At 55.0% G+C, this 26,294-nt stretch overlaps 1 protein-coding gene across 1 annotated transcript in view; it reads left to right on the top strand.

Annotated features, from left to right (window-relative positions):
- SLC9A1 (solute carrier family 9 member A1) overlaps window positions 1–25,619 on the top strand; it is a 56,003-nt gene extending 30,384 nt beyond the window's left edge. Inside the window, exons 2-12 of the mRNA XM_030538815.1 lie at window positions 5,565–6,025; window positions 12,274–12,524; window positions 15,166–15,383; window positions 16,373–16,575; window positions 17,363–17,452; window positions 17,891–17,961; window positions 18,785–18,958; window positions 19,312–19,426; window positions 20,554–20,655; window positions 21,064–21,136; window positions 22,668–25,619. Coding sequence (XP_030394675.1) covers window positions 5,565–6,025; window positions 12,274–12,524; window positions 15,166–15,383; window positions 16,373–16,575; window positions 17,363–17,452; window positions 17,891–17,961; window positions 18,785–18,958; window positions 19,312–19,426; window positions 20,554–20,655; window positions 21,064–21,136; window positions 22,668–22,990 — 2,081 coding nt within the window. The 3' untranslated portion in view covers window positions 22,991–25,619. The remainder of the gene's footprint in view (window positions 1–5,564; window positions 6,026–12,273; window positions 12,525–15,165; window positions 15,384–16,372; window positions 16,576–17,362; window positions 17,453–17,890; window positions 17,962–18,784; window positions 18,959–19,311; window positions 19,427–20,553; window positions 20,656–21,063; window positions 21,137–22,667) is intronic.
- The last annotated feature ends 675 nt before the right edge of the window (window positions 25,620–26,294 follow it).

Genomic DNA, 26,294 nt, shown 5'->3' with positions numbered 1-26,294 from the left:
CAGAAAGCTTGAGAGAAGACGAAAGCTTCTAACGAGGCCAGGGAAGGTTCCCTTGGTAACAGCAATGAGCAGGTGATGGGGAATCTTAGCTCTGGTGTCCTGTGCCTGCTTCACTTAACGGGAGAAAGATGTACATAACTTTTTCTTGAACGATTCCCACCCAGCTGGGGAGATGAGGAGTGCTGCAAGCTTTTATAAAACTGCTCTAGTTTTAATATTGGATAAGCCTCTGCCTTTCAGAGGGTGGCAGTTCTTAGGCTGGAAACCCTGTTCCAATGGGATGATAATCAGAAGGCCAATTGTTACCTTTCACCTCCTGCCCATGAAATACCTTGGCGCTCTTCACTGAATGAACGAGGCCCTGCATGCCTCGCAAGTTCCCCTGGCAAGCTTGCTGCTTGGCACGTGTTCTTATTGGGGTAAACTGAACCAGAAAGCTGCCTTGCCCCAGCTGATACGGCTGCTTAACCCTTGAGGAACAATCTGTATCTGCAGAGTTCCTCTGGAATAAATCACACCCTTGCAGCTTCACTCAGAGGTTCCAGGGAGATAAATCCCATCCCCACTTTACAGATGGGGAAACCGAGGCACGCAGACACGTGACCTGCCCAGAGAACTCACAGGAAGTCCTGTGTCAGAGATGGGGTTGGAAGTCAGGTGTTGTTCGAACTTTGGCCTTGCTTGTGTGTCACAAGCCTGCACTGCAAGGACCATTCTATCCCACTCACCTGCCCTGCCTCTTTTTCTCACATCAGGCCTGGTGCACTATGGTGGGTGTGCTCACCACTCCAGCAATGGGTACACTGCTGCCATAACTCACCCCCCCTCCTCTCCCCTACCCATGATGTGCTGGTCTAATGCTCCCTGCTTTCCCATCGTTGGCAGGCTGAGACTGGTAATTGTCTCCATGGGATCACAGCAGTAGCCTGGTAGACATAAGCTTTGGTGCGTTCTTAAGGAGAGAAGAAGGTGGGGAGTGAATGTATTGAAATTCAGCAAGATCAAAGGCATAATTAATGTGCAGCCCATGCAAGTTTATTTTAGGGCTTCACAGAAAGGCGGTTGGATGTTTAATTCACACTGGCACGTAGATGCTCCAGATTATGGAATCCTGAGAGCTGTAGGGGCAAAGTGAGAGTCACTGAACTGTTGGAGGGAGAGGGTATTATTCAGTACTGGAACATATTTCGCATGTGACACCTGACTGACTCACTGCAGGTTTCTTGCAATGCATGTAGCTTAAGCCCTGATCTGGATAGAGCTGATGTGCATTAGATCAGGGTTTTCTCAGCAAAGGTCTATGGACTGGTGCTGGTGCATAGCAGCCTCCTTGCCGGTCCCTGAGATTTCCCTCACACAGTTCAGGAAGGCAGCAGGCCCGTCTCTGGTATCAAAAGGTTGAGAAACACCTAATATCCTAAGCAGTGGAAGTACAAACCTTTTTCAAGTCCTCTGCTTTAATGCATCTCCTGGGAAACAGGTGTTTTAAAGAAACACCATCCTCGACAGGACTTGGGGTAAGTGAGAGACGTGGCTGTGTTCAGGTTGGTTTTAGCCTTATAGCCCCCAGGGCCGGGTTGGCAAAGGTGCTGATCATCCGCAGCTCCAGTCAATCCCTGGGGGTGTGTTTATGCTGCGAGTCTCGGAGCTGGGTCAGCCAACTTGGGCTTGCAGGGAGTCAGGCTGCAGCATTAAAAACAGCAGAGCAGACATTTAGGCTTATGCTGGAGTCCAGGCTCTGAGACCCTTCCCCCTCCTCATGGGGTCTGAGTCCCAGCTCCAGCCTGAGCCCAAATGTTTACACTGCAGTTTTGTAGCCCCTGACCTGGGCCAGCCACATGTGGGTCTTTTACTGCTGTGTAGACAAATCCCAATAGCTCATCACCTCTGAAGGGGCCCGTTTCCTAGGGCAGGAGACTAAAGTGTAATATACAGCACAGTCGCATTTCTGTTGTATGTTACTGCCTCAGTGTGCCTAATATAGGAACTGAATGATTCCCCCCACTCCTCCCTCTGTTGCCCGCTAGAAGATGCGAAAGGCAGAGGATGCTTTTTCCTCCTCTCCAGATTCTCAGCCGCCTTCTGCGTTCCCGTCCCCCTCAGACTCTTAGATTGTGTGTGACAATGGCAGGTCTGGTACATGGCGATTAATTGCAACTGTTTACAAGTAATTCCACTGGATGTGCCTTCTTGGCAGCTGGTGCCAGAGGCAGCCGCATGCATCGGGGGACTGGAAATGGGGTTAAGAGCCTCTGTTCTCCGGGTCTCTGGTTAAAAGCCGACCCAGGGCTTTAGTGACCGGATGACTGTCTGGCCTGCATGACCTGAATTGGACAATGGCCAAGTGTCCACCTCATGCAGATTTACTGTAACTGGCAGCCCTTGGTCCCCTCGCTAGCTTCAGCAGAGGCCGTGGACTGAATGGGCCACATAGACCGAACTCCTCCCTCACAGATGGACGGTCCCACACTCTCGTGCTTCGGACTTGAGGCTCATAGGCAGGGCAAGAAGTTTGCACCGTTGCAGCCTTTGCCCTTCGCTATTCTGTTCTCTGGGCTGCCAACCCTACGTTTTCTCCCAGCACTAAAATTTACCCATTTAAAAAAGTCTCTTGGTCACACACATCCACCCGCTTCCACCCCCAAAAAAGTCACCAATGCGCTGGGGCTGCTTACTCAGAGAAAGGCGCTCTAATAGGTGGGGGTGGCAGGAGCCCCTCCCCTAGAAGCAGCCAGTTGGCACTGGTGCGATGGTTGTTCTGGGCCGAGCACGCTGAGAATGAAGCGGGAGCCCTAAGCGTTTTCCCTTCTCTCCCTCGTTTAGACGTAACTGTGTCTGAGGTCTGCAAATGCCCCTTCTGCTATTAGAGCTTTGCAGCATCACAAAGTCCTCGTTCAGCCCGGAGCCCAAGCCCAGGCTGGCTAGTTTCACATTGTGGGGATGGAAATAACCCTACTCCACATTGGAGCTCTGCTGCCGCTGCGCAGTGAGGAAGTGGCTGCAGTTTGGAGGCGATGGAAGCTAACATCATTTTAAGTCTATTTCCGTCCTTTAGGCCTGTTCATTGTAAATCCTATAAACCTAAGGGTATGTGATCCGCTCTAGTGATCAGAGCAAACTGCTGACTCACTGCTTGACCGTCAGCCACGCGCTCGAATTTGTGCCTCTGCCATGCCAGTGCTCAAATCGAGTGAAAGCCGCAGGATGTCACAGCGGAGCAGAGGCTGTGTCTGAGCCCTGCATTCCCAGCTGAACTAGCCACTTGCCATCCAGATCTGTGTTTGCTTGCGCTGCAAGATGCTTGCCTCGCATGCTTGGCTTGGAAGGCAAGAAGCCCCGTCTGCCTGATACACAAGCTGCAGATGTCCTCTTCCCTGAGCCTGACTTGCTAGCTCGCTAGTTTACCTTGCAGCTAGCGTACCTGCAGAGATGAAGTCAGTTGGTTTTGTTAAAATGGGGGTTAAAAATGTTGCTAGTTTCTCTCAGCTTCTTTATTATTACTTTGAAAAGCCTGTCCGAAGTCTGCTAGCCAGAGAACTAAACCTGCTAGCCAGAAGCCAATGGGAGGGGGCTGGGGGGAGACTCGGAATCTCCACGAGCTCCAGCAGCTCTACTCCTCCTACGCCCCTGGAGAGGAGAAGGGTCCTGAGATCCATGACAGGAGCCTGTCCCAAGGCTCCAGCTCTCATGTCTGTCTCTGACTGGTAGGTGACGGATACATTTCAAGTCCTTCCCTGTAGTCACCTGTCGGTTTCCCCATTTGGCCCCCAGAGGGTCAGTGTGTTCTCTTTTTCTCCCTCACCCCTCTGGGGCCCTTAGCCCAAAAGGCTCCTGCATAGCAGGGGGTGCTATTTTTTTCTTGAACTTTAGGTGATAAGGTGTGGGGAGAAGTGTGTGTCTGGGGGTGGGGGGGAATGGGGTCATCCTCCCCCATGATAAGCCACAGGGCCTGCTTGTGCTGCTGCTTCATTTTTCCAAGCAGTCACCAAGAACAACGGACCTGATTCTTATCACTTCAGCTCCTGCCTACTGGGCTCTGAATATAACGGAACTGACCAGTGCCTTGTTAGCTTTCCTCAAGCAGCCACAAGGTGAAACCCTGGGCAGCACCAGAGGCACTGGGGCTGCGTCTCTGCAGATTCAGGAGGAAAGCGTTGCTCTGGTTCTCGTATGGAAAGTTATCTTCTTATATATTTATTTGTAGTGCATGGGCCAGGATCCCATTGTCCTCGATGCCGTACAAACACACCACAAAAAGATGTCCCCTGTCCCAAAGAGCTTTCAATCCATGTAGAAAATCTTCGGTTCGACGACTGATAACTTAGACCCCTTCCCTCACTGGGGAAAGCTTCCTGTTTGCCACGTCACCAAGAACAGATGGTACAGCCATTGCCTCGGAAGAATGAAATGGCCAAGCTGCTAACAAAGCATGGGATTTCTCATTAAAATCTACTCCTGTGCCAGGAAACTGGAGGGTAGCATATGTGCCTCGTGTCTTAACAATAAAGCACTGGGTAAAATCCAGGGAATTGCATCATATCCCGGAAACTTGGTTGAAATGGTGGTTTAAAAGAGGATTATTAAACGCCTCTCTGGAGCACTGGTTGGATCTGGTGTAATGATTCTTATACCAGCAGAAGGGAGTACTGTGGGTGCTGGGCCTAGATGTACAGGGAGCTCGCATCCTGCCCTCCTTCCCCCCATGCCCCAAGGTGAGGGTGAGTTTGCAAGTTAAAAACAAGTCCCCAACTCACTTCCAAACAAAGGAGCGACCCCGGTCCACGAGGACGCGTTGCCCAGTTCTTCGTGCCTGGATGTTTCAGCTAGTTTCTGCTGCAGAGGGAGGGCTAAGGAGCAGCTCTGGCCTCAAAAGAGCGGAGGGTCTGCCTCTGAGTTAGTGGCCACTGTCCGGGCTAGAGGTGCTGGGCTCCTTGGGTAGGAGACTGGCATCCAAGGGTATCAAGGGAGTGTTGCACAAGCCAGCTTGTGTTGGCCTAGTGTCCTTTGAAGCAGCATTGTGTGGGCAGCAAACTCTCCACCAGGGGCATATTTGGGTGTAGGCTTTGTAAGTCTGATGAGCAGAGCTGTAGCAGTCAGCAGCTTGAGTCCTGCAGAGTCGCAGTGATGGAGTTTGGGGCAGTGCTGGGGTGGCCATAGAGCTATGCCACTAACAAGTAGCCTCTACTGCCCGTGGAAGTTCATAGCTTCTTCTGTTCCCTGGCCTGGAAGTGAACAACAAAGATCTGCCAGGTCATCTTAGTCCATCACCCTCCTATCTGAGCCACTCACAGGCATTTGTCTGCAACTGCAAGGTAGGGCAGTGCTAAGAGCCCCATTTTACTGAAGAGGCACAGAGATGAAGTGACATGCCCAAGTTGTCTCAGAGTCAATGGCAGAGTAGGGAATAGACTCCATGTCTCCTGCGTCCCAAGCCAGTGCCTTAGCCACAAGACCACCCTTCCTTCAATTGAGACATGTGTTTGCTGATTGTTTGATACTCACTGCTGGGGGAGGGGTTGGGGCTGCCCATTGTAACGTGGCTGCAACTGTCTTCTCTCGCCTAGGTTTCCATGTGATTCCCTCTGTGTCCAGCATCGTGCCAGAGAGCTGCCTCCTCATCGTGGTGGGGCTGCTGGTTGGGGGACTCATCAAGGGGGTCGGGGAGAGTCCCCCGATCCTGAGGTCAGACATCTTCTTCCTCTTCCTCCTCCCGCCCATCATCTTGGATGCCGGCTATTTCCTGCCCCTGCGCCAGTTCACGGAGAACCTGGGGACCATCTTGATTTTTGCCGTGGTGGGGACGCTCTGGAACGCCTTTTTCCTGGGCGGGCTGATGTATGCCGTGTGCCAGATCAGTGGCACTGGCCTGAATGACATCGGCCTGCTGGCCAACCTGCTCTTCGGCAGCATCATCTCAGCAGTGGACCCGGTGGCGGTGCTGGCTGTCTTTGAGGAGATCCACATCAATGAGCTCCTGCACATCCTGGTGTTCGGGGAATCCTTGCTGAATGACGCCGTCACTGTGGTGAGTGAAGCACGTGTCAAGCTGCTTGTAAGACCCTGTGTTTGGTCTGGTGGCAGAGCTCTCTTGAGGGCAGCAGAGTCTAGATTGGAGGGCAGGGTGGATATGATTGGATTAAAAACAAAGAGGAGTCCTTGGGGCACTTTAGAGACTAACAAATTTATTTGGGCATAAGCTTTCGTGGGCTATAACCCACTTCATCAGATGCGTGCAGTGAAAAATACAGTAAGCAGGTAGAAATATACAGCCCATGAAAAGATGGGAGTAGCCTTACCAAGTGGGAGGGGTCAGTGCTAACGAGGCCAATTCAATCATGCTGGATGTGGCCCACTCCCACCAGTTGACAAGAAGGTGTGAGTATCAACAAAGGGAAAGTTATTGTTTGTAGGGAACCAGCCACTCCAGTCTTTATTCAGGCCTAATTTGATGCTGTCAAGTTTGCAAATTAATTCCCGTTCTGCGGTTTCTCATTGAAATCTGTTTGTTTTTGAAATATTTTTGTTGAAGAATGGCCACTTTTAAGTCTGTTAGTGAGTGTCCGTGGAGATTGAAGTGCTTTCCTACTGGTTTTTGAGTGTTACAGTTCTTGATTTGTGTCCATTTAGTCTTTGGCCAAACCAGACGCAAATGTACATGGCAGAGGGGCATTGCTGGCACATGATGGCATGTATCACATTGGTAGATGTGCAGGTGAACAAGCCCCTGATGACCATGATGACCTGTCGCCATGATTGGATTAGATGCTTTGCTTGCTAAACCCTGACATACGAGTTGCACTGACTTAGATCTCCCCATAGACTCTGGCTTGGAAGGGGGATGGTTGTGGGGTGGGGACTAGGTGACCACCTACACTGCAGCCTGGGGTGTGACTTGCAGCTTGTGTAGAGGTGCTAAAGCTTGCTGTGCTCTAGCTAGCTAGCGAGCGGTGAGGACGTGGTGATGCAAACTTCAGCACAGGCTGCACAAGCAAGTGCATACTGGGGGGGGGGGGCAAGTGAGCTTGTGCAGTCTGTGCCACCAGGTCCTCACTGCTGTGTGCTATGTGTGCTGCAAATCAACCCTCTCTTCCCCTCTCCCTCTCCCTCTGCCTCGGTGTAGATGTAGACTGAGTTGCATGTGGGTGATAATACTGTTAGCCCTTCTGGAGATCTCAGGTAAAGCATGTTGGGGGCTGGGGGGACACGACACTGAGCACAGACTGGGCAAGTGAGGTGCCTGAGGTCAGGGGCAGGAATAGAACTTGGGTCTCCGTTGGCAGGGCTGTGAGCGTACCAGTGGGGCTCCTTGGTGCTGTGATAATAGCAATCGTTAATAGTAGTGTCCCCCCACCACTTCCGCTCCCATTACACTCCTCTCTGAACTGATCCCTGGCAGTGCTGATGCCCTCTGGCTGGGGTAAGTGGGCAGTGCGTGGGAGCAGCTGGCACCTTCGGCTGTTTGGTGGAAGTGATGCATCTATCCCTGTCTGCAGGCTGCAGCGGGGGCTGGAGAGGAGCCAGACCGGAAACAGCCTCTGATACACACGCTGTCACTTGGTAATGAAGTAACCCAGCTACACTTCCCCCCGTCCCACTGCAAAGGTTCCTCAGGCTGGAGTTTGCTAGACTATTTTTAACTCGGTTTCTTTGCATAAAGTTGTACAGGTCCTCTCTGGACCCCGGTCTGAGCAGGGCCTGATGAGAGCCTGTCACTGCCCGGGGCAGGGGCCTCTTCTCTCCTTTCCTGTCCCCATCCTGCAGCCCGCTCTGACTCTCCATCCGGATAGATCAACGCTGCCGGGACTGGGGGTTTTTTGTATTGGTTTAAACTTGAGCGAGGACGTACACAGTTTAGAGCGCTCAGCCAAGCCTCTAATTCCTCCCTCCCGCCACAATGCCGGAGGATTATTTTAATGTCTATAGAAAACTCTGCTGAGGTCTCTGTTAAGGGCAAAACTGCAGGCTTGGCTAAACCTCTCCCACAAGGGCAAGGGGTGACCTGCTTTTGTGTGCTGCCGCCTGGATAGGCAGTCGTGGGGAAACCTCTCCCAGGGCTAGGCTGGGCATGGGCTCAGAGACCCAGCTTAGCTGGTGCAGGCACCTGTCTAGCACGAGCTGCCCAGCAGATTGCCTGTGTACTCCTTGCCCCTGGGCTTGCTGGCGGGAGCAGGAGCGCTCACCAGCAGTCAACGGGGTAGTGGCGGAAGAGCTTAATGCCGATTGCTCTTGGGAGAGGAGGGAAGGGAAGGGCGAGGGGATGTTTGAGGCTGACCGAATGGGGTAGATGTTTGGAAACCGTTTCAGCAGTTTGCTACATGTATTGGCATCAAAGCTCATCTGGGACTTTGGCATCCTGCTCCAAGGCATTTCTGGGACCAGACAGTCCATCCGTGGGGTCTGCGCATAACTAGTGGTCTGCGAGGATCATTCAAGGGAATAGCCAGGCTGGAGAACTAAGCATCTCCAAGTCCCTTCAAACAGGATATTCGGGAACCCTGGTCGGAGCCAGTTCTGACACCTGCCATCACTAGAGAACAGGTGTAAAAGCTCCTGGCTATGGAGATCTGTCTCCAGTCAGCACACCCATGTCTGTGGCAACATGGCTGCTAATCGTGGAGTGAAATCAGTGTCTCTTAAATTTGTTCCCTTCCAGGGGATAAGCTGGGCTCAGGGCATGGGAGAAGGCTCTGTAAATCGGCTGAGGATGTGCTGCATTGCTAAGCCCTAGAAATCTGGGTCTGCTCTTGCTCTCGGCAAGGGAAAGCGCTGACTGCACCACCCACGCATGCTCCCTCCTATGTTAAGTGTTGCGTGCAAAGGGAAATTTCCGGGGCCCTCAGTTATGTGGAGGAAGCGCAGCACCAGAGTCGTGGCCTGTGCATTGGGGGTTCGGCTGGAACATGCAGTCTGCCAGAGCCTTTGGAACAGGGATGTGAGTCTGGGGAGACTCTTGCCTTCCCATTGCAGGGGCAGTCTAACAACCGCTTAACTCTGCGTTTGCGAGAGTACTGACCGCGGCGGCTCTGTGTAATGCAGAAGTGCCTGGCTGCATCCTTTCTGGGGGTCTCTCAGGGTGAGCCAGCGGTTAGGCCTGTTACAGAAGGCTTCGCTTTCACTTTCAACATTTATACACAGCCCTGTGCAGGGCCCCTGATGAGCTCCCATAGCGCTGGCTGTCTGCCTGCCACTTGCCATGTGCACACACACAGGGAGTCCACCTGCCCAGCCCGTCCCTGCAGCCTGGGCAAAGTCTGGACCTGGGGCAGTCAAGGAATCAAATGCCAATTGTCTGCTGGGCCTGGGTTGCTGTGTTTTTTACAGTGCTGGTCGTTGCCTTTGTTCTTTTGCGGCCAGGCCCTGCAGCAAGGGGGCAGGTGCCTGGTCAGGCATGGGAAAGGAGTGGGGTTTGCTGACCCACCCTGACCTAGACTGGGTGTATGAGGTTTCTTCCTGCCCTGTACTGGGCCTGCAGCTCTGCAGATAGTAACTTACCTAACAGGTTTATCCCTTTGTTGGGTGCCCAGGTGCAGCTGGCTGACTGGAGGACGGCATCATGGCGCTCTCCCCCACCCCAGACTATGCAGGGCAGAACCAGGCCTTCCCAGGGGGACCTGTTCTGCTGCTGCAATCATTGCGCTTAAGAAGCCTTCCCTCCAGAAGGTTGTTTTAGGATCCCAGCTCGGCCTTTCAGGAGAAGAGGCTGTAAAACTGCAGCCCAGTGCCATGGAAACTGGAGCAGGAGTGTCACCGAGCAATAGAAAAGGAAAGAATGATCAGGATGCTCTAGCTGTGCGCAAGCTGGGGTCTCCATCCTGCCTGAGGCTGTACCCACCCTGGCTAGCAGCGGGATTGCCCCATGCCTGTGTCCCAGGCGGGAAATGAAAGGGAAGGGATCTGCATTCGCCTGGGCTGCCCTGGAGCCCTGAACAAGGGGGTTGGCTATAGGCGGAAGGCTCTTGGGGGCAGGGTTAAGGTCCCGGCTAAGCTACACACTGACCTTGTGGGGATTGTGTAGGTAGAGCCCCGAATAGGGTGACCAGATGAGAGGAAGAAATATCGGGACACATTGCGGTGGGGGGGTCGCCGGCAAAGCAAAAGGGGGAAAAAAAAGCCAACTGCTGTCAGCAGAGCAAAACCAGAAAAGAGTATCGTGAAATATCGGGAGTAACTAATATTGGGACAAACGTCTAAATATTGGGACGGTCCCGATTATATCGAGACATCTGGTCACCCCAGCCCTGAAGAGCAAGAGACTAGCCTTTAATATAATCTTCAGGGTCTCTTCTGGCAAGGTGCAGACTCTTCCCCGTACAGATATTTGGAGCCTTTGGCAGGGAAGACAGCAGCGCCCCAGGGAATGAGGTAGGGCTCTGGGCCTGGCTGTTGCCAAAGGAGATCTTGGTCCAAGGGCCAGCTGTGAGAGTGCAGGCAGTGTCCGGAGGCTAGTGCCGGGGCGGCTCCAGGCCCCAGCACGCCAAATGCGTGCTTGGGGCGGCAAGCCGCAGGGGGTGCTCTGCCGGTCGCCGCAAGGGCAGCAGGCAGGCTGCCTTTGGCGACTTGTCTGCAGAGGGTCCACTGGTCCCGTGACTTTGGCGGACCTCCCGCAGGCACCTCCCAGCGGACCCTCCGCAGGCAAGCCACCAAAGGCAGCCTGCCTGCTGTGCTTGGGGCAGCAAAATGCCTAGAGCCGCCCTGGCTGGTGCTGTGGACAGCAGAACACCTCCCGCTTTTTTCTAATCTTCTGTGCTGCTTTTGGGTACGAAGGCTTTTACTGTACGTCCCGTCTGTCCACTTCAGAGCGTGGCTGCTCAGTAGCCTACCCAGGGTCATCAGGAAACTGAGATGTAAGCGAAGAGGGAGGTGTTGTGACTGTCCCACTGTCTGCCTTATGCTGCCTGAGACTCCCTGCCCCACAAGCTTTTAACTGCTCTTGCTGGGCCTTGGGGAAGGCACCAGCTCTTTGCGCTCATGGCTGCCTGGTTGTAAAGTGCTGTTCTGGGGCTAACACTGCAGCTGACAGTACTTAGCCCTTTGCTCTGCTGTGGCTGACATGATACTTTGAGCTGAATCCCATGCATAGCCCTGAAAGGCATCTCGCTCCGCTGGGTTTGGCTAACGGAGCAGCCCCAGTGTGCACTGACTAACCAGGCAACCTTGTGGTTGCAGCTGAGATGGCAGAACTAGAGCAGGGATTCTTGGGTTCACGGTCTCCCACTTGCTGTTTCACCCCAGGGGAGCATCTGACTTTTCCGTCTTCCTTAATCTTGTCCATTTTAGACTGCAGACTCTTGGGAGCGGGGACTCTGTCTCACTGTGCTGGGAGCTGTACAGACACAAGGAGGCCTGTGTCGCACGTCGCGCTTCTGGGCCCTCCTGGAATGAAAACAATCAGAGCCGCGAGGCTTGCTTTGGAGAGCAGTGTGCCCTGCAGGCAGGGTGATGAGATCCAGTGAAGCACCAGCGAACCAGAAGGGAAGGTGGTCCGGAGGGCTGGTTCCCCCTCACCCTTTCCCAGCTGCTGCATCCCTGGGGTGTTTGCATGTCGCACGCAGCCGAGTGCCACTTGCTTTTGCATTAGATTTGATTAAACAAATATTCCAGGACAGCAATTACAAAGGGTTTGCACACAGCAGGGCAGGTGCTGGCTATGGAACCAGGGGCTTAGCTATGTTTCCTTGCCATGTCACAGACTAATGCATAGTCCCTTTGATGCAGATCTCCTGTTGGCAGCCTCTGATCAGGGCCCCCCAAGGGGAGAGCCCATCCTCCCTGTGCTTCACAGGAGCATGGCTGGCTGCTTGAAATAGCCCTCTCTCTCTCGCCAGCCCCCTGGGCTAGATGGACCTTTGGTCTGCCCCAGAGAGGAGGGATAACTCAGTGGTTTGCACACTGGCCTGCTAAACCCAGGGCTGTGAGTTCAGTCCTTGAGGGGGAGCACTTAGGGGTCTGGGGCAAAAATCAGTACTTGGTCGTGCTAGTGAAGGCAGGGGGCTAGACTCAATGACTGTTCAAGGTCCCTCCCAGTTCTAGGAGATAAGTATATCTCCACAATTTTATAGTGGGGAGGGATAGCTTAGTGGTTTGAGCATTGGCCTGCTAAACCCAGGGTTGTGAGTTCATTTCTTGAGGGCCATTTAGGGATCTGGGGCAAAAATCTGTCTGGGGATTGGTCCTGCTTTGAGCAGGGCGTTGGACTAGATGACCTCCTAAGGTTCCTTCCGAGCTTGATAGTCTATGATTCAGTAGGCCCATTCTTATGTTCTCCCTTTCCAGGTGCTCTACCACCTCTTCGAAGAGTTTGCCAACTTTGAGCAGGTGACGGTTACTGACATCATCCTGGGCTTCCTCAGCTTCTTTGTGGTGTCCCTGGGTGGCGTCTTCGTTGGCGTGATCTATGGAGTCATTGCTGCGTTCACCTCCCGCTTCACCTCCCACATCCGCGTCATTGAGCCCCTCTTCGTCTTCCTCTACAGCTACATGGCGTACCTGTCGGCCGAGCTCTTCCACCTCTCCGGCATCATGGCGTGAGTACTGTCTTGGCGGGACCATCGCACTCAGCACATTAATATACTCTCTGCCTTGGCTTAGTTATCAGGGTCGAGCTGAGTTTGGCCAGGTCTGCAGTAGAAAACTAGGCTGGCATAGCTAAGTCACTCAGGGGTGACACACACACACACACACACACATCCCCACACATCCCCAAGGCGCTAGGTCGACGGTACAGTTCTTCCATTGACCTAGCTACCGCCTCTCCGAGAGGTGGCTTACTTACACCGACAGGAGAGTCCCTCCTGCCGACATAGATAGCTGGACCACTGCAGCATTTTAAGTGTAGACCCACCCCAGTAGGGTGACCAGATGTCCCAATTTTATAGGGACAGTCCTGATTTTTGGGTCTTAAATAGGCTCCTGTTACTCCCCCACCCCCGTCCCAATTTTTCACACTTGCTGTCTGATCACCATAACTCCCTAGGGACGTAACTAGGGATGTAACGTTGGCCACACTGGATCAGGCCCCTGATCCATCTATGCCAGTATCCGTTCTCTGATAGTGGCTGCACAGGAAGGTGGAAGAAACCCCGCTGTAGGCAGCTATGGGATAATCTGCCCTTGGGACAATCTCCTCCTGATGCCTGTTAGAACTTGTGTTATCCTGACACAGCAGGTTGCGATCCCTCATGGAGTGCCCTAGTGTTTCCTGCAATAGATCCAGATAGTCTTGTTCTCCATCGAAATCTCCAGTCCCTCTTTGAATCAGGCCGTATTCTTGGCCCCAGTGATGCCTGCTATGGGCTTGCCCCAGTTGAATGACATTGATTCTGCTAGTGCAGGGACCTAGCGCAGACCTGCTGAGCTGGGGGAAGCCCGTGTTGTGCCAGTGCAGTGCACCTGCTTCAGGGGCTTGCACTAGAGCTGAGGTTCTCAAACTGGGGGTCAGGGCCCCATTTTAAGACTTGCTGAAGCGTGAGGGATTCAGCCCTGGGCGGCGGGGCTCAGGTTACAGGTCCCATGCCTGGAACTGAAGCCGTCAGGCTTCAGCTTTGACCCCTTCCCCGCCCAGGGCAGGGAGGTCTGGGCTTTGGCTGCCCCACCCGGGCAGTGGGAATCAGGCAGACTCAGCCTTCAGTCTCCCCTCCTGGGGTTGTGCAGTAATTTTTATGATCAGTGAAGTTTGAGAACCCCTGCACTAGAGGAACTGAACTGGAAATAGGGTGTGAGGGGAGTTAACTGTTAGAGCAACTTACGGATCCTCCCTTACTGGGAATTCTTAAATCAAGATTAGGGGTTTCGCCACAGCCTGCTCTAGTTCAAACAGGACGTAATTCTGGGAAGTCTCCGACTCGTGACAGTAGCAGTCCCTTCCGGCCTTGGAATTGATGAACTGCATCACTGTGGTTACCCGAGTGCGAATTTCCTGATCGTCAGCCAGGCCTGAGGTGGTCATTAGCGAGAGCCAAACCCTGCAGGGATCAGAGGCCTTTCCAGGGTTTTAAATTGCATGGGATCAGGAATTCAAATGTCCATCATGTTGGTTCCAGAAGTGGAAGCTGTCCTAGAGAGTGAGCTTGGGGGTGGACCACTTAATTCCTTCTCAGCGGTAATACTGTTCTGCACTCAGGTAGCACTGTCATCACAAGGCCTCCAGGCATGTTAGATGGGGAAACTGAGGCATGAGAGCAGTCTTTCTCAAGCTCATACCAATCAGAGCTAATAATAGAACCCAGGCTTCTGCTCCAGTGACTCTAGCTCTGTGCCAGGCCTGTAGCAGTAGCTATGGTCAGTTTCATGCCTCCATTCCCACCCTTGGATGGGTGCTGAGCCCCTTAGGGGACATCTACACTGCAAGCCCACGGCAACAAATGTCAAAGCTGGGCTTGTAGGGCTAAAAATAGCAGTATGGGCCTTTGGGCTGGGGCTGGAGCCCAGACCATGGCATCCTGCAAGCAGGGACGGTCTTGGGGCCCAGGCTCCAGCCTGAAAGTCCGTGGTGCAGTTTTATAGCCCTGTGCCCCCAGAGTCAGCTGACTCGGGCTAGCTGTGTGGGTCTCTTATTGCAGCGTAGCTGTGCCCTTAGTGATCCTGGAGAGTTTGCTTTCACTGCAGGTGGCTTGAGCTCTCCTTGTGTCACACACACCAAGGCTGCTTCTGCAACCTCTCCTGCCTTGCCCTTCAGGCTAGAGAGAGGCCTTGTCACCTCCTTCCCTGCCTGTCGCTCCCGCTGTGAATGGAGCCAGATCAGCTGCAGTGTGGGCCTGGTGAGTCACTGCAGTGCTTTGTTGCCAGAGAGGCCAGCGTGCCAGACACAGCATGGTGAGCCCTTTGCTTACAAAGCACCCTGTACCCAGCCACAACCTGCCTCCAGTCACGTTCCTGAGCCATGCCCTGCCCGAGAACGACTCTGCCGCTTTCCTTGATGTTCCCAAGTGGCTGCAGGTCGGTCCCGGACTCCGGCCCCACCCGCACTGGTGTTTGTCCTTTGGGCAGTGCAGCACCGCCTTTCTCGTATCAGGTCTCTGCTGACTGGCGGAGCTGTGATAAAGCCAGACGACCCTTGAGGTGCTGCTGAGGCCAGCGCCGCTCCCAGGGTGAGGAGCTGATGACAATCCTGCTGGGTGCAGGTTTCCTTGGGTGCTGTTAAGTCCTCTCCCCTCCTCCTCCCTGCAGGCTCATCGCCTCCGGTGTGGTCATGCGCCCTTACGTGGAGGCGAACATCTCCCACAAGTCCCACACCACCATCAAGTACTTCCTGAAGATGTGGAGCAGCGTCAGCGAGACCCTGATCTTCATCTTCCTGGGGGTCTCCACTGTGGCTGGTCGGCACTACTGGAACTGGACCTTCATCATCAGCACGCTGATCTTCTGCCTCATCGCCAGGGTGTTAGGTGAGGCGCCAGGGCCCTAGTGCCTGCCCCTTCTGGTGGGGTCGCGCTCATGCCCTTGCCAAGCACGGAGACGCCCCTGGAGCCGGAGAGCAGCGGTAGTACCACGTGAAACTGGCTTCTCTGAGCCCTAGATAGGGGCTGTTATTCTTGTCCTCACTAGGTAGAGCACTGAGCTGGGAGGCTGCGGTTGCCTGGTTTCTAGGGAGCATGCAGCACTTCAGGGGGGACTGGGAGGAGCACTTATCGGGGCTTCTGGCATTTGCACCCCAGTACTTGGCCTCTAGAGGACTGGGTGACCCAGGCAAGGGCCAGACTGGTCCCTGGACACCACTTTCCCCCCATTAGCCGGTGCTCTCCCTTGGGTGAACTGAGCACTGGATTGACTCCTCTGGAGCCCAGAGGGGCCTGTGCGTATCCACAGAACAGGAGCGCATGCACTGTTGTCACTCCCTTCTCGGATCTGGGCTGCAGACCCCACTGGGAGGAGGCTGCTCAGCCTGCGTGGCCCCTTTCAGCCCTCAGGCAAGGGACGGTTGGGATGTTCCTTGTAGACGCTTGTCCATGGGGAACTGGACTGCGACCTGCCCTGCCCAACCCCTGAGCAGCCTCCAAGTGGGGGTATCTGGCTACTGCCAGCCTGGGCTGGGCTCAGACCCGTGGGAGGTTCTAGCATAGGCTGTACCAGACAATATGCTGTCTTATTGGCCGGGGATAGGATGGTTAGAACTGGGGGTTGCAAGCCAAGATTTTGGGACAGGGGAGAGGGACCTCCACAGAGCATGAGGGTCCTAGCGTTGTCAGCCTTTTGCTTTCACTGGAGCACTCTGTGTTTCACCCCTTCCCCTAAGGGAAGTGGTTTGTGCTGCATGTGGCTGGTTTCGCTGATGGAGTAACATGGCTGACCTTAGCCAGGGGTCGGGGTGTGTGAATGTGACTCTGCTTGTGTAACCTGGCGGAGGTCTGTCCTGTCCTCCCTGCTCGCTCTCCAGGTGTCCTGGGCCTCACCTGGTTCATCAACAAATTCCGCATTGTGAAACTGACCCCAAAGGACCAGTTCATCATCGCCTACGGTGGCCTGAGAGGGGCCATTGCTTTCTCGCTGGGTTACCTCTTGGATTACGAGCACTTTGGTATGAGAGACATGTTCCTCACAGCCATCATCACAGTCATCTTCTTCACGGTCTTCGTGCAGGTAGGCGGAACTTGCCTTCTGGCCTTGGTGCCTAGCCAGGCACCCTGACAATGTGGCGATGGGCATCAGTCAGGAATGTTGTTTCCCTGGCGCTTCTGGCTGAGGAGCAGATGTTTGGGTCCATGGCTGCTGTCGAGGATGAGCTATGGGACAGCCCAGTGACTCACCCTGTCAAGGAATTCTGTATGTTCCTTGCTCTGCTGCTGACTCACTCCATGACTGTGGGCAGATCCCTTCCACTCTCTGGGCCTCAGTTGCCCTGTGTGTAAAATGGGGTAGTGACACTTGCCTGCCTTTGTCCAGATCTTCGGGATCGCTGGCTGGGAAACGCCGCAGATTTGTCGCTTTGTGAGCTCCGTGATTCTCAGCAGCTTTCAAAGGCCGTGATAAGTCCAGACTGGCTCCAGCCTCTGCCTGGTATCACTTCTGTGCTTCGGTGTCTATTATAGGGAAGGGTTCCCCTGTAATGTCAGCCTCCTGGGGACCGACCGCTGGATTCCCATGGCACACAGGAACAGGAAGGTGGCTTGCACCTCACAGGCAGAGGGGTACGAGCCAGCTGGAAAATATACAGCCTGGTTCTTATCTCCAGTTGTGACAGCCCTAGGCCTCGGAGGAGGTAGGAGGGACCTGGCATGCCTGGGTCCATTGTGTCATGTAACAGGACTGACTCCAAGAGGGCAGGGTTTGCTCCAGGGTAAGGATGGTGCCACCACCAGGGTTGATGCCCGTGCTTGGCTCTCTCAGCCAGGCGAGGGCTCTCACAGGGGTATAATCTCTTCCCTAGGGGATGACCATTCGGCCCCTGGTGGATCTGCTGGCTGTGAAGAAGAAGCAAGAGACGAAACGCTCCATCAACGAAGAGATTCACACCCAGGTAATGGCTCTCCCAACCCAGGGTCCCTCCCTGGCTCTGCCTTCCTGCACTTCCTGCCTTCTCAGTCCTCTTCTGTCTCTGCTCCCCTGCCCCAAAGGCGGTAACCCAGGTAGGTGTGCAGCCGGGCACTGCCTCAGAGCTGGTACCCAAGGTAAGGGGGGCAGAAGGGGACAGGTAAAGGACTCTGCCGGGTCCCTGTCGTTTTTAGTGCACATTCTCTAGCCAAGACCTTCCTGTTGTAACTAGTAGCAGAGCAGCCAATCAGGATAGGCCTGTGCTGCCACCCAGAGGCCGATCCTCCTGGAGCTGCACCTAATAGCGAGGCTCAGCCTGACAGCCTACCAGCCCCAGGTTCACAGGGAGGGGTGGGCAGAGAGGTCTTGGCCAGTGCACACTCCCGAGGCTGAACACGCGCTTTTCTCTTTGCGCCCTCTCCAGTTCCTGGATCATCTCTTGACCGGCATCGAGGATATATGTGGTCACTACGGCCACCACCATTGGAAAGACAAGTGAGTGCGGTTCCCGCGTGTGCAGGGTGAGGGGAAGCTGGGGCAAGGAGCAAACATTTTAGATGCAGCCTAGGAAGCTCAGGTCCACCAGTTCTTGCAATGCCCTGAAAGCCTGCTCCGCTTCAGCTCATTCCAGGAACCCATGGGGAGAAGCAAAGGGAGGCAGTGCTGCCGCATGGAGCTATGCGGTGCCAGAGGCCTGCGCTCCCTTGTCCTCTTCCCCTACCAGCCAGGCTGCCCTGATTCCACCCAGCCAATTCCAGCCCAGAGCACATTCCATAAGTGCCTTGCTCTGCGTGGGAAGTTCAGCTTTGGCTCCACCTCCTGGCTGCCTGCTCTGTGTATGGGGGCTGCCCGAGAGCGTGGGGGACTCGCTACCGAGTGAGGGAGGGATTTGCCAGGCGCTGGAGGGGGGAGGGTCAGCACCGGCTCCTTGATGGAGAGGGGTAGCAGGATGTATCTCTGCCTTCATTCTCATCACCGCATGACCCAGCAGCCCTCTGCCGTGCTAAGTGGATCCGATGGCAACGCTGCAGGAGCTGTGCTCGCCACTCCTGAATATCCCTCTGGCCTTGATGTCACCTGTAGCTGATGGGGATGTGCGACTCTTCAGTCTCTGAAGCATATTGGGGCCCTGGGCACGGGGGGAGCGTGTCTGACCCCTGGGCCCAGATTCCGCTGCCCCCAGAGGAACCAAACTCTACTGAGCTCGCTGGTTCTAAGGGAAGACACAGGGATGCTGGGCATGATGCTAATCAAATGGGGCAGGGACTTTAGGGTCCCTTCCTGACACATCCCCTTCTCTCTCCCTCACCCTGAGCAGGCTGAATCGCTTCAACAAGAAGTACGTGAAGAAGTGCCTGATTGCGGGCGAGCGGTCCAAGGAGCCACAGCTGATTGCCTTCTACCACAAGATGGAAATGAAACAAGCCATCGAGCTTGTGGAGAGCGGAGGGTTGGGCAAGATTCCCTCTGCCATCTCCACGGTCTCCATGCAGTGAGTATACCTTGTTGTTTTTGATGCAAATCATAGAATATCGAGGTTGGAAGGAACCTCAGGAGATCTACTCCAACCAACTGCTCAAAGCAGGACCAATCCCCAGACAGATTTTTGCCCCAGGTCCCTAGATGGCCTCCTCAAGGATTGAACTCACAGCCCTGGGTTTAGTAGGCCAATGCTCAAACCATGTTTTGCTTTATAGGGGTAGCTAACTTCTGTCATTGGCTTCCACTGGCTCTAAATCCCTCCTTCCAGCCGTTCTGCCCAGCCTCCTCTTCCCAGCGCCTTCCTCCTCGGCTGCCGTAAAGCCCTTATCTCCCTTCCTCCCTTACCTTTGTCTGTCTGTCCAGGAACATCAATCCCAAAGCCCTGCCCGTGAAGCGCATCCTGCCAGCACTGTCCAAGGACAAAGAGGAGGAGATCCGGAAAATCCTGCGCAACAACCTCCAGAAAACCAGGCAGAGGGTAATGACTCTAATCTACCCGCAGGCTGCCTCCTTGCAGCTCAGCCCATCCCCTTGGGGGGGGGGGTGGGGAGGAAGGAGAGAATTTCCAAATAGGGCAGCTGATACCCGTGTTGCATTTCCTACCCACCGGTTAGTGTACTTACCCGCCTCGTCCTCATTGTCTACCTGTGTACGTAAGAACGGCCAGACTGGGTCAGACCAAAGGTCCATCAAGCCCAGTATCCTGTCCTCTGACAGTGTCCAATGGCAGGTGCCCCAAAGGGAATGAACAGAACAGGAAATCAAGTGATCCATGCCCTGTCACCCACTCCCAGCTTTAGGCAAACAGAGGCTAGGGACACCGTTCCAGTAATTCCCAGTCCTTTCCTCCCCTTTCCTTGTTAGGCTGTACCGAGCCTGAAGAAGCACACAGCTGGGCTGGAGGTTGACTTGCTGGAGGGAGGAAAGCTGGCCTTGTGGTTAAGGTCCTGGTTCAGGACCTAGGAGATCTGGGTTCAATTCCCCAGCTTTGCTAAAGGGTCTGTGATCTGGAGCAAGTCGCATCATTTCTCTATGCTTTGGTTCCCTGGCTGTAGAACAGGGAAAATAATCCTGCCTTTGGCTTGTAAGTTCCTGCGGGCAGGAACTGTGTGTTTTGTGCAGCACAGCGGGGCCTGATTTCAGCTGGGGCCTCTAGGTGGTGAGGATCGGGAGGGTGGGTCCCAGAGGGCCCTGGCTGTGTAGTAGGGGGCAAATGTCTCTTGTGCTGCCCTGCACAGCCGGAGCAGGGGTGGAGGAGGGAAGCTGCTGTTGGACAGGCATTGTTGAGCTCTGATCATGGCTGTGCTGTTGTAGCCAGGCGGGAGGGGCGGGGGTGGTCCTTCCTCAGGAGCTCCTTGGTGAGCTAGGAGCACAAGTCCCATTGGTTTTTGTGATGAAATCTATGGACTTTTGCTGCTCGCTCTGGGGAGGTGTGGAAATGCCATGCTGGGAGTTCCTTGGAGACCTGCTGACAGCCCTGTTCCCTGTGCTGGGGAACACGCTTGGCTTCTCATGCAGCAGGACCCAGGGCTCTGCGGCCGAGAGTGGGTGCCTTGCATATTTCCCATGTGTCTTACCCTGATCCCTTTTTGGGTCCCTTCTCAGTTACGATCATACAACCGCCACACACTGGTGGCCGACCCTTATGAGGAAGCTTGGAACCAGATGCTACTGCGGAGGCAAAAGGCCCGGCAGTTGGAGCAGAAGGTGCGCTGGGGAGGCAGGAGCTGCCGGCTGGCTGCGGTGTGCTGGGCGGGGAGGGGGGCGTTTGCACAGTGTTTCTCATTCCTGCTGAAGGTGACTGGGCCCAAGTGGCAGCCAGTGAAAGTGACCCTCCGTGGCTCTCCTTCCAGATGCTGGTGGGGTTTAGGGGATTTAAAATAACCCCACCGGCTCGTCCTAAGTTGCGTCCCTCACCAGCGCAGCTGAGCCAGCCCAGATCTTCTGTCTGCTGTCCATGCAGCTGGGGATGATGCATCTGCTCCCTGTGACTCCACTGGGAGCCTCACTGCTTCTGTTTGCCCCATCCCCAGTGGGGCGGTGCCCCCACCAAGACCCCCGTCCTGGCCCTTTAGAAATGTGAGCTCTCACATCCGCTTTGCCTTCTGATTTCAGATCAACAATTACTTGACAGTCCCAGCCCACAAGCTCGACTCTCCCACGATGTCCAGAGCACGCATCGGCTCAGGTGTGTGGGGGCAGCCGGAGGTGGAGGGTAAAAGGTGGCCTGGGATGACAAGAGAGACGTGGTGATGGAGTGTTGTTTAAACAGCTGTTCTGCTGCACTTGTGCTGACTATGACCCGACCCCTTCTGCTCTTCACGCTTCCTGTTAAAGGCCAGCTCTGGTCATGATGACGCAGTCCCCTGCAGTTTCCTGTTCCTCTTGCTTCCAGACCAGCCTTGTTCAGCTGGATTTTAGAGGGAGTTTGTCACACGCGAAACTGAACTCCCCCCAACCCCTGTTGCTTTGGCCCAGCTACATTAGCAGGGCAGCACTGTGCAAACTGCCACGCTCACCGGTCCAGGCCCCCCCACCAGCTAGTCCTTTGTGTCGTTTTCCCCTCTTTCTTCCCATCCCCCCTCCCTCCCTCCCTCCTGCATAGCATGTCCAGCACTCTGGGGAACACTATATTGGCATGGCCTGAATAGAAAAGAAACCCACATTGCCCTTGGGAGTGAGAATTTTGAAGTATAGAGGAAATTCAGGACCTCTGACAATTCCTGCCCATGGCCACTAGGGGGCACCCTTTCCAGCTTCTGGAGTGAGCCATTCCTGGCAAGGTACAGTTGCTGCTGCATGGGTGACCCACAGCTGTTCGGGGCCCAGTTCCCAGGGGTGCTGAGCTCCCACTGACTTCTGTTCGAGTGGGGCCATGCTCTGCACTCTGGAGATCAGGCCCCGAGTCTGCAGCTGAACCTCCTGCTTGGGGAAGGTGTCATGCATTGCAGCTCAAACTGGGCCCAGTGGGCAGGGACCATACACTGTAGATTCCCGTGCACTGTCCCTAGCCCCAGGCAAAGCAAATATTCTTGGGGCACTTGAAAAGGTGCATGCAGCTCAAACACTGTTTTTACGTAGCTGGCATCTGTGCTGAGCTAGCAGTGTCCTCTCTCCTGGGCTTCCTAGTCAGCCGGGTGAGTGGGGCTGCCATGAAGGGGCTGCTCTTGTCAGGGTTTGGGTTTTTTAAGCCTTGAGTGTTCGCCCTTTAGAAAGTGAACTCTGTCCTCGCTCCGGGTGTGAGATTCGTGACGATTTATTGCCATGTATAAAACCGTCACCTCAAAGCGTTTTACAGACATTGGCCGAAGCCTCTGACTTGCCTGTGTGGTCAGGCAATAGTGTCGTGAACTCTTTTTACGTACAAGTTAACCAAGGCTAGGAATAGGTTAAGTGACTTGCCCAGTCTCGACAAGCCAGGAATGAACCCAGGAGTCCTGACTCCAATTTCCCCAGCCCTCCACCTCCCCCTCCAACCACTAGCTCACACTCCCAGAAGTAAGAACATATCCCAGAAGTCTGTACTCTGAGCTCCCCATCCCCCTATTACTAGATCATATTTTCTTCAAGAGCTGGGAATAGAACCCAGGAGTCCTGACTCCCCTCCCCCCTGCCCTAACCACTAGACTCCACTTCCCACACACTGTTTTTTAATGAGAGGTCTAAGAAAACTGAGGGCAGCTGAGGTGGTGACTGTTCGCTCCGCTCCCTCTCTCCAGACCCGCTGGCGTATGAGCCCAAGTCGGACTCAGGGAACCTACCTATCATCACGGTCGACCCGGCCTCGCCCCAGTCTCCGGAGTCCGTCGACCTGGTGAACGAGGAGCTGAAGGGCACGAGCTGCCTCCCACCGTCGCCCGAGGAGGACGAGGAAGGGCTCGTGATGCGCGTGAAGGATCCTTCCTCCCCGGGCACTGACGACGTCTTCACCCCAGGGGCCGGCGACAGCCCCAGCAACCAGCGAATCATGCGGTGCCTGAGTGACCCTGGGCCTCAGCCCGAACCCGAGGAGGGGGAGCCATTCATCCCCAAAGGGAAGTAGCGGCAGGTGTGTTGCCGGCTCTGACCCGCAGGGGGAGCTGCTTGCACACACACGGATTCTTTTATTTCCCATCGGTTCCCCTGGCGCTACACTCGGGGTTTGGGAGGGTGGAATGGGGTGGCAGCCCTGCCGAGCGAGCGTTGGCTGTGGCAGGCGCCCAAGCGGAGGAGAAGACCCCAGCAACTCTCAGCGAGAAGGGGATCCCATGCATTCCAGCCCGGTCCTTCAGCTTTCACGCGCGGCCCTGGACTGCTTTCCCTTGCTGAACGGGGATCAGGGGATCCGAAGGGAGCCCTGCTCTACGGGAACTTGTTCATCAGCAGAGTCGGCTTACACGGGTGCTTCGTGGCTGTTGGAGAAACTTCCCCTAAGGGCCGATCTGTGCTGTTTACCCTGCCTCAGACGCAACCCTAATCCTTGCCAACTCAGGGACTGCTGCAATGTGTGTGGCTGTGGATTACTCCCCAGACGGTCTGCATGAGGGAAGCAGGACTCTGGGCGTAGCCTCTTCCCAGCTTGGTTACCCGCTGTAAGTTAACATCCCTGTCCCAGAGCCAGCGCGGCAGCCGGCCTTGCCACAGGCTGTTGCACCCCGAGGGTGTCCCCCCGCAGAGGGGCTGGAAACCCTGCACTGTCCTGCACGTGCTTTGCTGCAGGTGCTAACGCACAGCTCGTCTCCTTCCAGCAGCCTCAGTGGTGCTCGGCTCACCCTCTCCCTGAGCTCCGCGGGGGCCCAGCTTGGCAGGGTCTGTTCTGCGGCCGCTCTTGCCTTGCGTTGACCTCCAGCTACCAGGCTGTGTCCCCCCCCACCCCCAGCAGCCAGATTTTTAAATGTCTTTGTTCAGGGTTTGGGTGAATGCAGCATTTTAGGCTCTCTGTTGAGGGGGTGGGTAAAATTTAAAAAGTCCATATAGCCATAGGGGGTCACTGTGGTTCCATGCCCTGGCAGTTTCCTTTCGCTCTGCATTCTCTCACTTAAAAGCTTTCACTAGAAATACGCTGCTGGGGAGCTTGCCACACCCGGGAGGCAGAAGCTGAGCCGCAGGGGGGCTCTGAGCAGCGGTGGGTAAGCCCCAGCCCACCCATCATCCCTCCCTATTCTGGGCATGGTCACCGTGTGGAATACCCTGACCCTCCCCACCCCCTACCTCAATTGGTTGGCAAATTTCTGATCTGGTGATCTAGGTGCCTCGTTCTAACCCCTCCCCCCCAGCCCCCGGATCTAGAGCTGTATAAAAGCAGGGAGCGTTTCTGAACCAAAGATGGTTGGATGGGTTGATTGCATATAGGGAACAATGCTTTTTTTTTTTTTTAAACACTGAATATATTTTCTTACCTGGTGACTAAATGAACATGGTCTGGGCCTTGGGACGTCCAAGCCACTCCGCCCTGCCTGGCTGGGGATGCCTCCTCCATGGCCTCACACTGCACGTTCCTTAATGTAAAGCTTTAATGCCCCCTGACAGGCAGGGAAGGCTCTCCACCAAAGGGGACAGTCCACGGGTCACAGGCTGCAGGGGTTGGGGTTCGCCCGTGTTTCTGTCGACTGTTCCCATAGCTGATATCCCTTCTTCTCCCTTCCCCACTGATGGACCCATTCAGGGGCATCTCTGATCACTTCCTGGCATGTAGTACAGCTCCTGCTCCTATCTACCCCCGGGGCTGTCCCATCCCCACCCCTATGCTGCAGGTGGGCTGCTTTCCTCCCATGCTGGGTGGGAGAATCCCCTGAAACCAGCTCTTGCTACGCTCCCCCCATCCTAGGAGTCTGGGTCTAGTTCTCCTGGGCTGCAAAGCTTTGCTCCCCTGCTTTGTATTCAGTGAGGGGCTCCTAGGTTGTTAGTGGCCAGGGGCGATCCATGGGGCTGCCCAGCAAGGGGCGGTGGCACAGAACAGCTGCTGCTTTGGGGCCGTGTATTTAAAATGGGGGCCAGGGGGAGGCGGGGCTGCAGGCAAGGGGAGGGGATGAGGGCCTGGGCTGTCCATTCTGGAACAGCCGGAAAGCCTTCAGTTCTTGAGATCCCTGTGGGCGCTGCCTCTCCTGTCGAGGGCGCTCCAGGGCGTGCTGCGAGCATGGCTTTAAGGGCACCTGCCGCCTAGCCAGCCCTTCTGGTGCCTGCCTTCATCCAGTAGCACTTAGACAACCCCACTGGAGCGCTGTGCTCTGTGTCCCGCACTGTGCCTTTTAGCCACACAGTGTCTGCCTGCGCAAACGGCGTCCTCCTAACTTTCTGCCTTCAGTAAATGCTCTGTGTGTCCAGTGACTTGGTGGGCCTGGCCGGGGCGCCTGCCTCAACCCAGCCTGCTCCATATGTGAGTCTATTCCGCCATCCACATAGCAAGCTTCCTGCTCGCCCAGCCCAGTCGCGGGGCCAGGGGGCGGGCGGGCGGGCAGCGTGGTTTTCCTCTGACGTGCAATATCGGTCTGACGCAGGGCTCTCTGCAGCTCATGGCCTCTGAGTGCCCAGAAGCAGGGAGTTCACAGGAACGTGGCTGTCTCTGGGGGCGTGTGCAAAGCTCTGCCTCCGAGAGGAGTAATTAAGCAATGAAAATTCTCTTGTATAAAACACCTGTAAAGAAGATCTTTTTTCATGACTCTTCTAATAAATTAATGTTTAATTTTTAGTGATTTTCATTGACCTTGGACCCTTCTATCCTCCTAGAAGTTTGCAGTCGGACCTCAAGGCAGCTCTTGCCAATGGCCCAACACACCACCTTGCAGGTAGCTAAGTACTATCTTCCTTCTGCAGATGGGGAAACTGAGTCACCCTGGCTGCACTTTGCCAAATGCTAACATGGTGAGTCAGCAACAGGGCTGGCGCTAGGACTCCTCACTCCTCTTCTGTGCTCTGGCTACTGCAGACCTTCTTCCCTTTAATATCCACAACCCCATGCAACCCTCAGCCAGACCATCTTTTATCTCGCTTCTTCTCTACCTCTGGAAGTGGGGCACGGTGCTGAGCTGCGCTGCCAACGGCTGTGGATGCACCAAAAATGAGCAGTTACCTAGAGCATCCTTGTCATGCTGCAGCTGAACCTGACAGCGCAAACCCAAAGCTAGTAGCAGTCTCAGGCCCTCGGTGTTTGCAGGCCCACTGTCGGGTCTGTAGCAGGTAGTCCTGAGACCAGGAACATTCCCGAAGGATGGAGGGGACAGGACTCACTTGTAAGGGTCAGGGGACACTGATGTTCATGGCAGGGGGTGAGGCATCAGAGCGCTGGCCTGGAGGTAGATGGAGTTCCAGCCAGCAGATGCCAGTGCACATTCACATGTGGTCTCTCTCGCATGCTAGGTGGGCAGACT

This window comes from Gopherus evgoodei, chromosome 20 (genome assembly GCF_007399415.2).
Source record: "Gopherus evgoodei ecotype Sinaloan lineage chromosome 20, rGopEvg1_v1.p, whole genome shotgun sequence".
Taxonomy (NCBI): Eukaryota; Metazoa; Chordata; order Testudines; family Testudinidae; genus Gopherus; species Gopherus evgoodei.
Note: the sequence above shows the minus strand (reverse complement) of the source record. Positions and strands in the feature narration are given on the sequence as shown.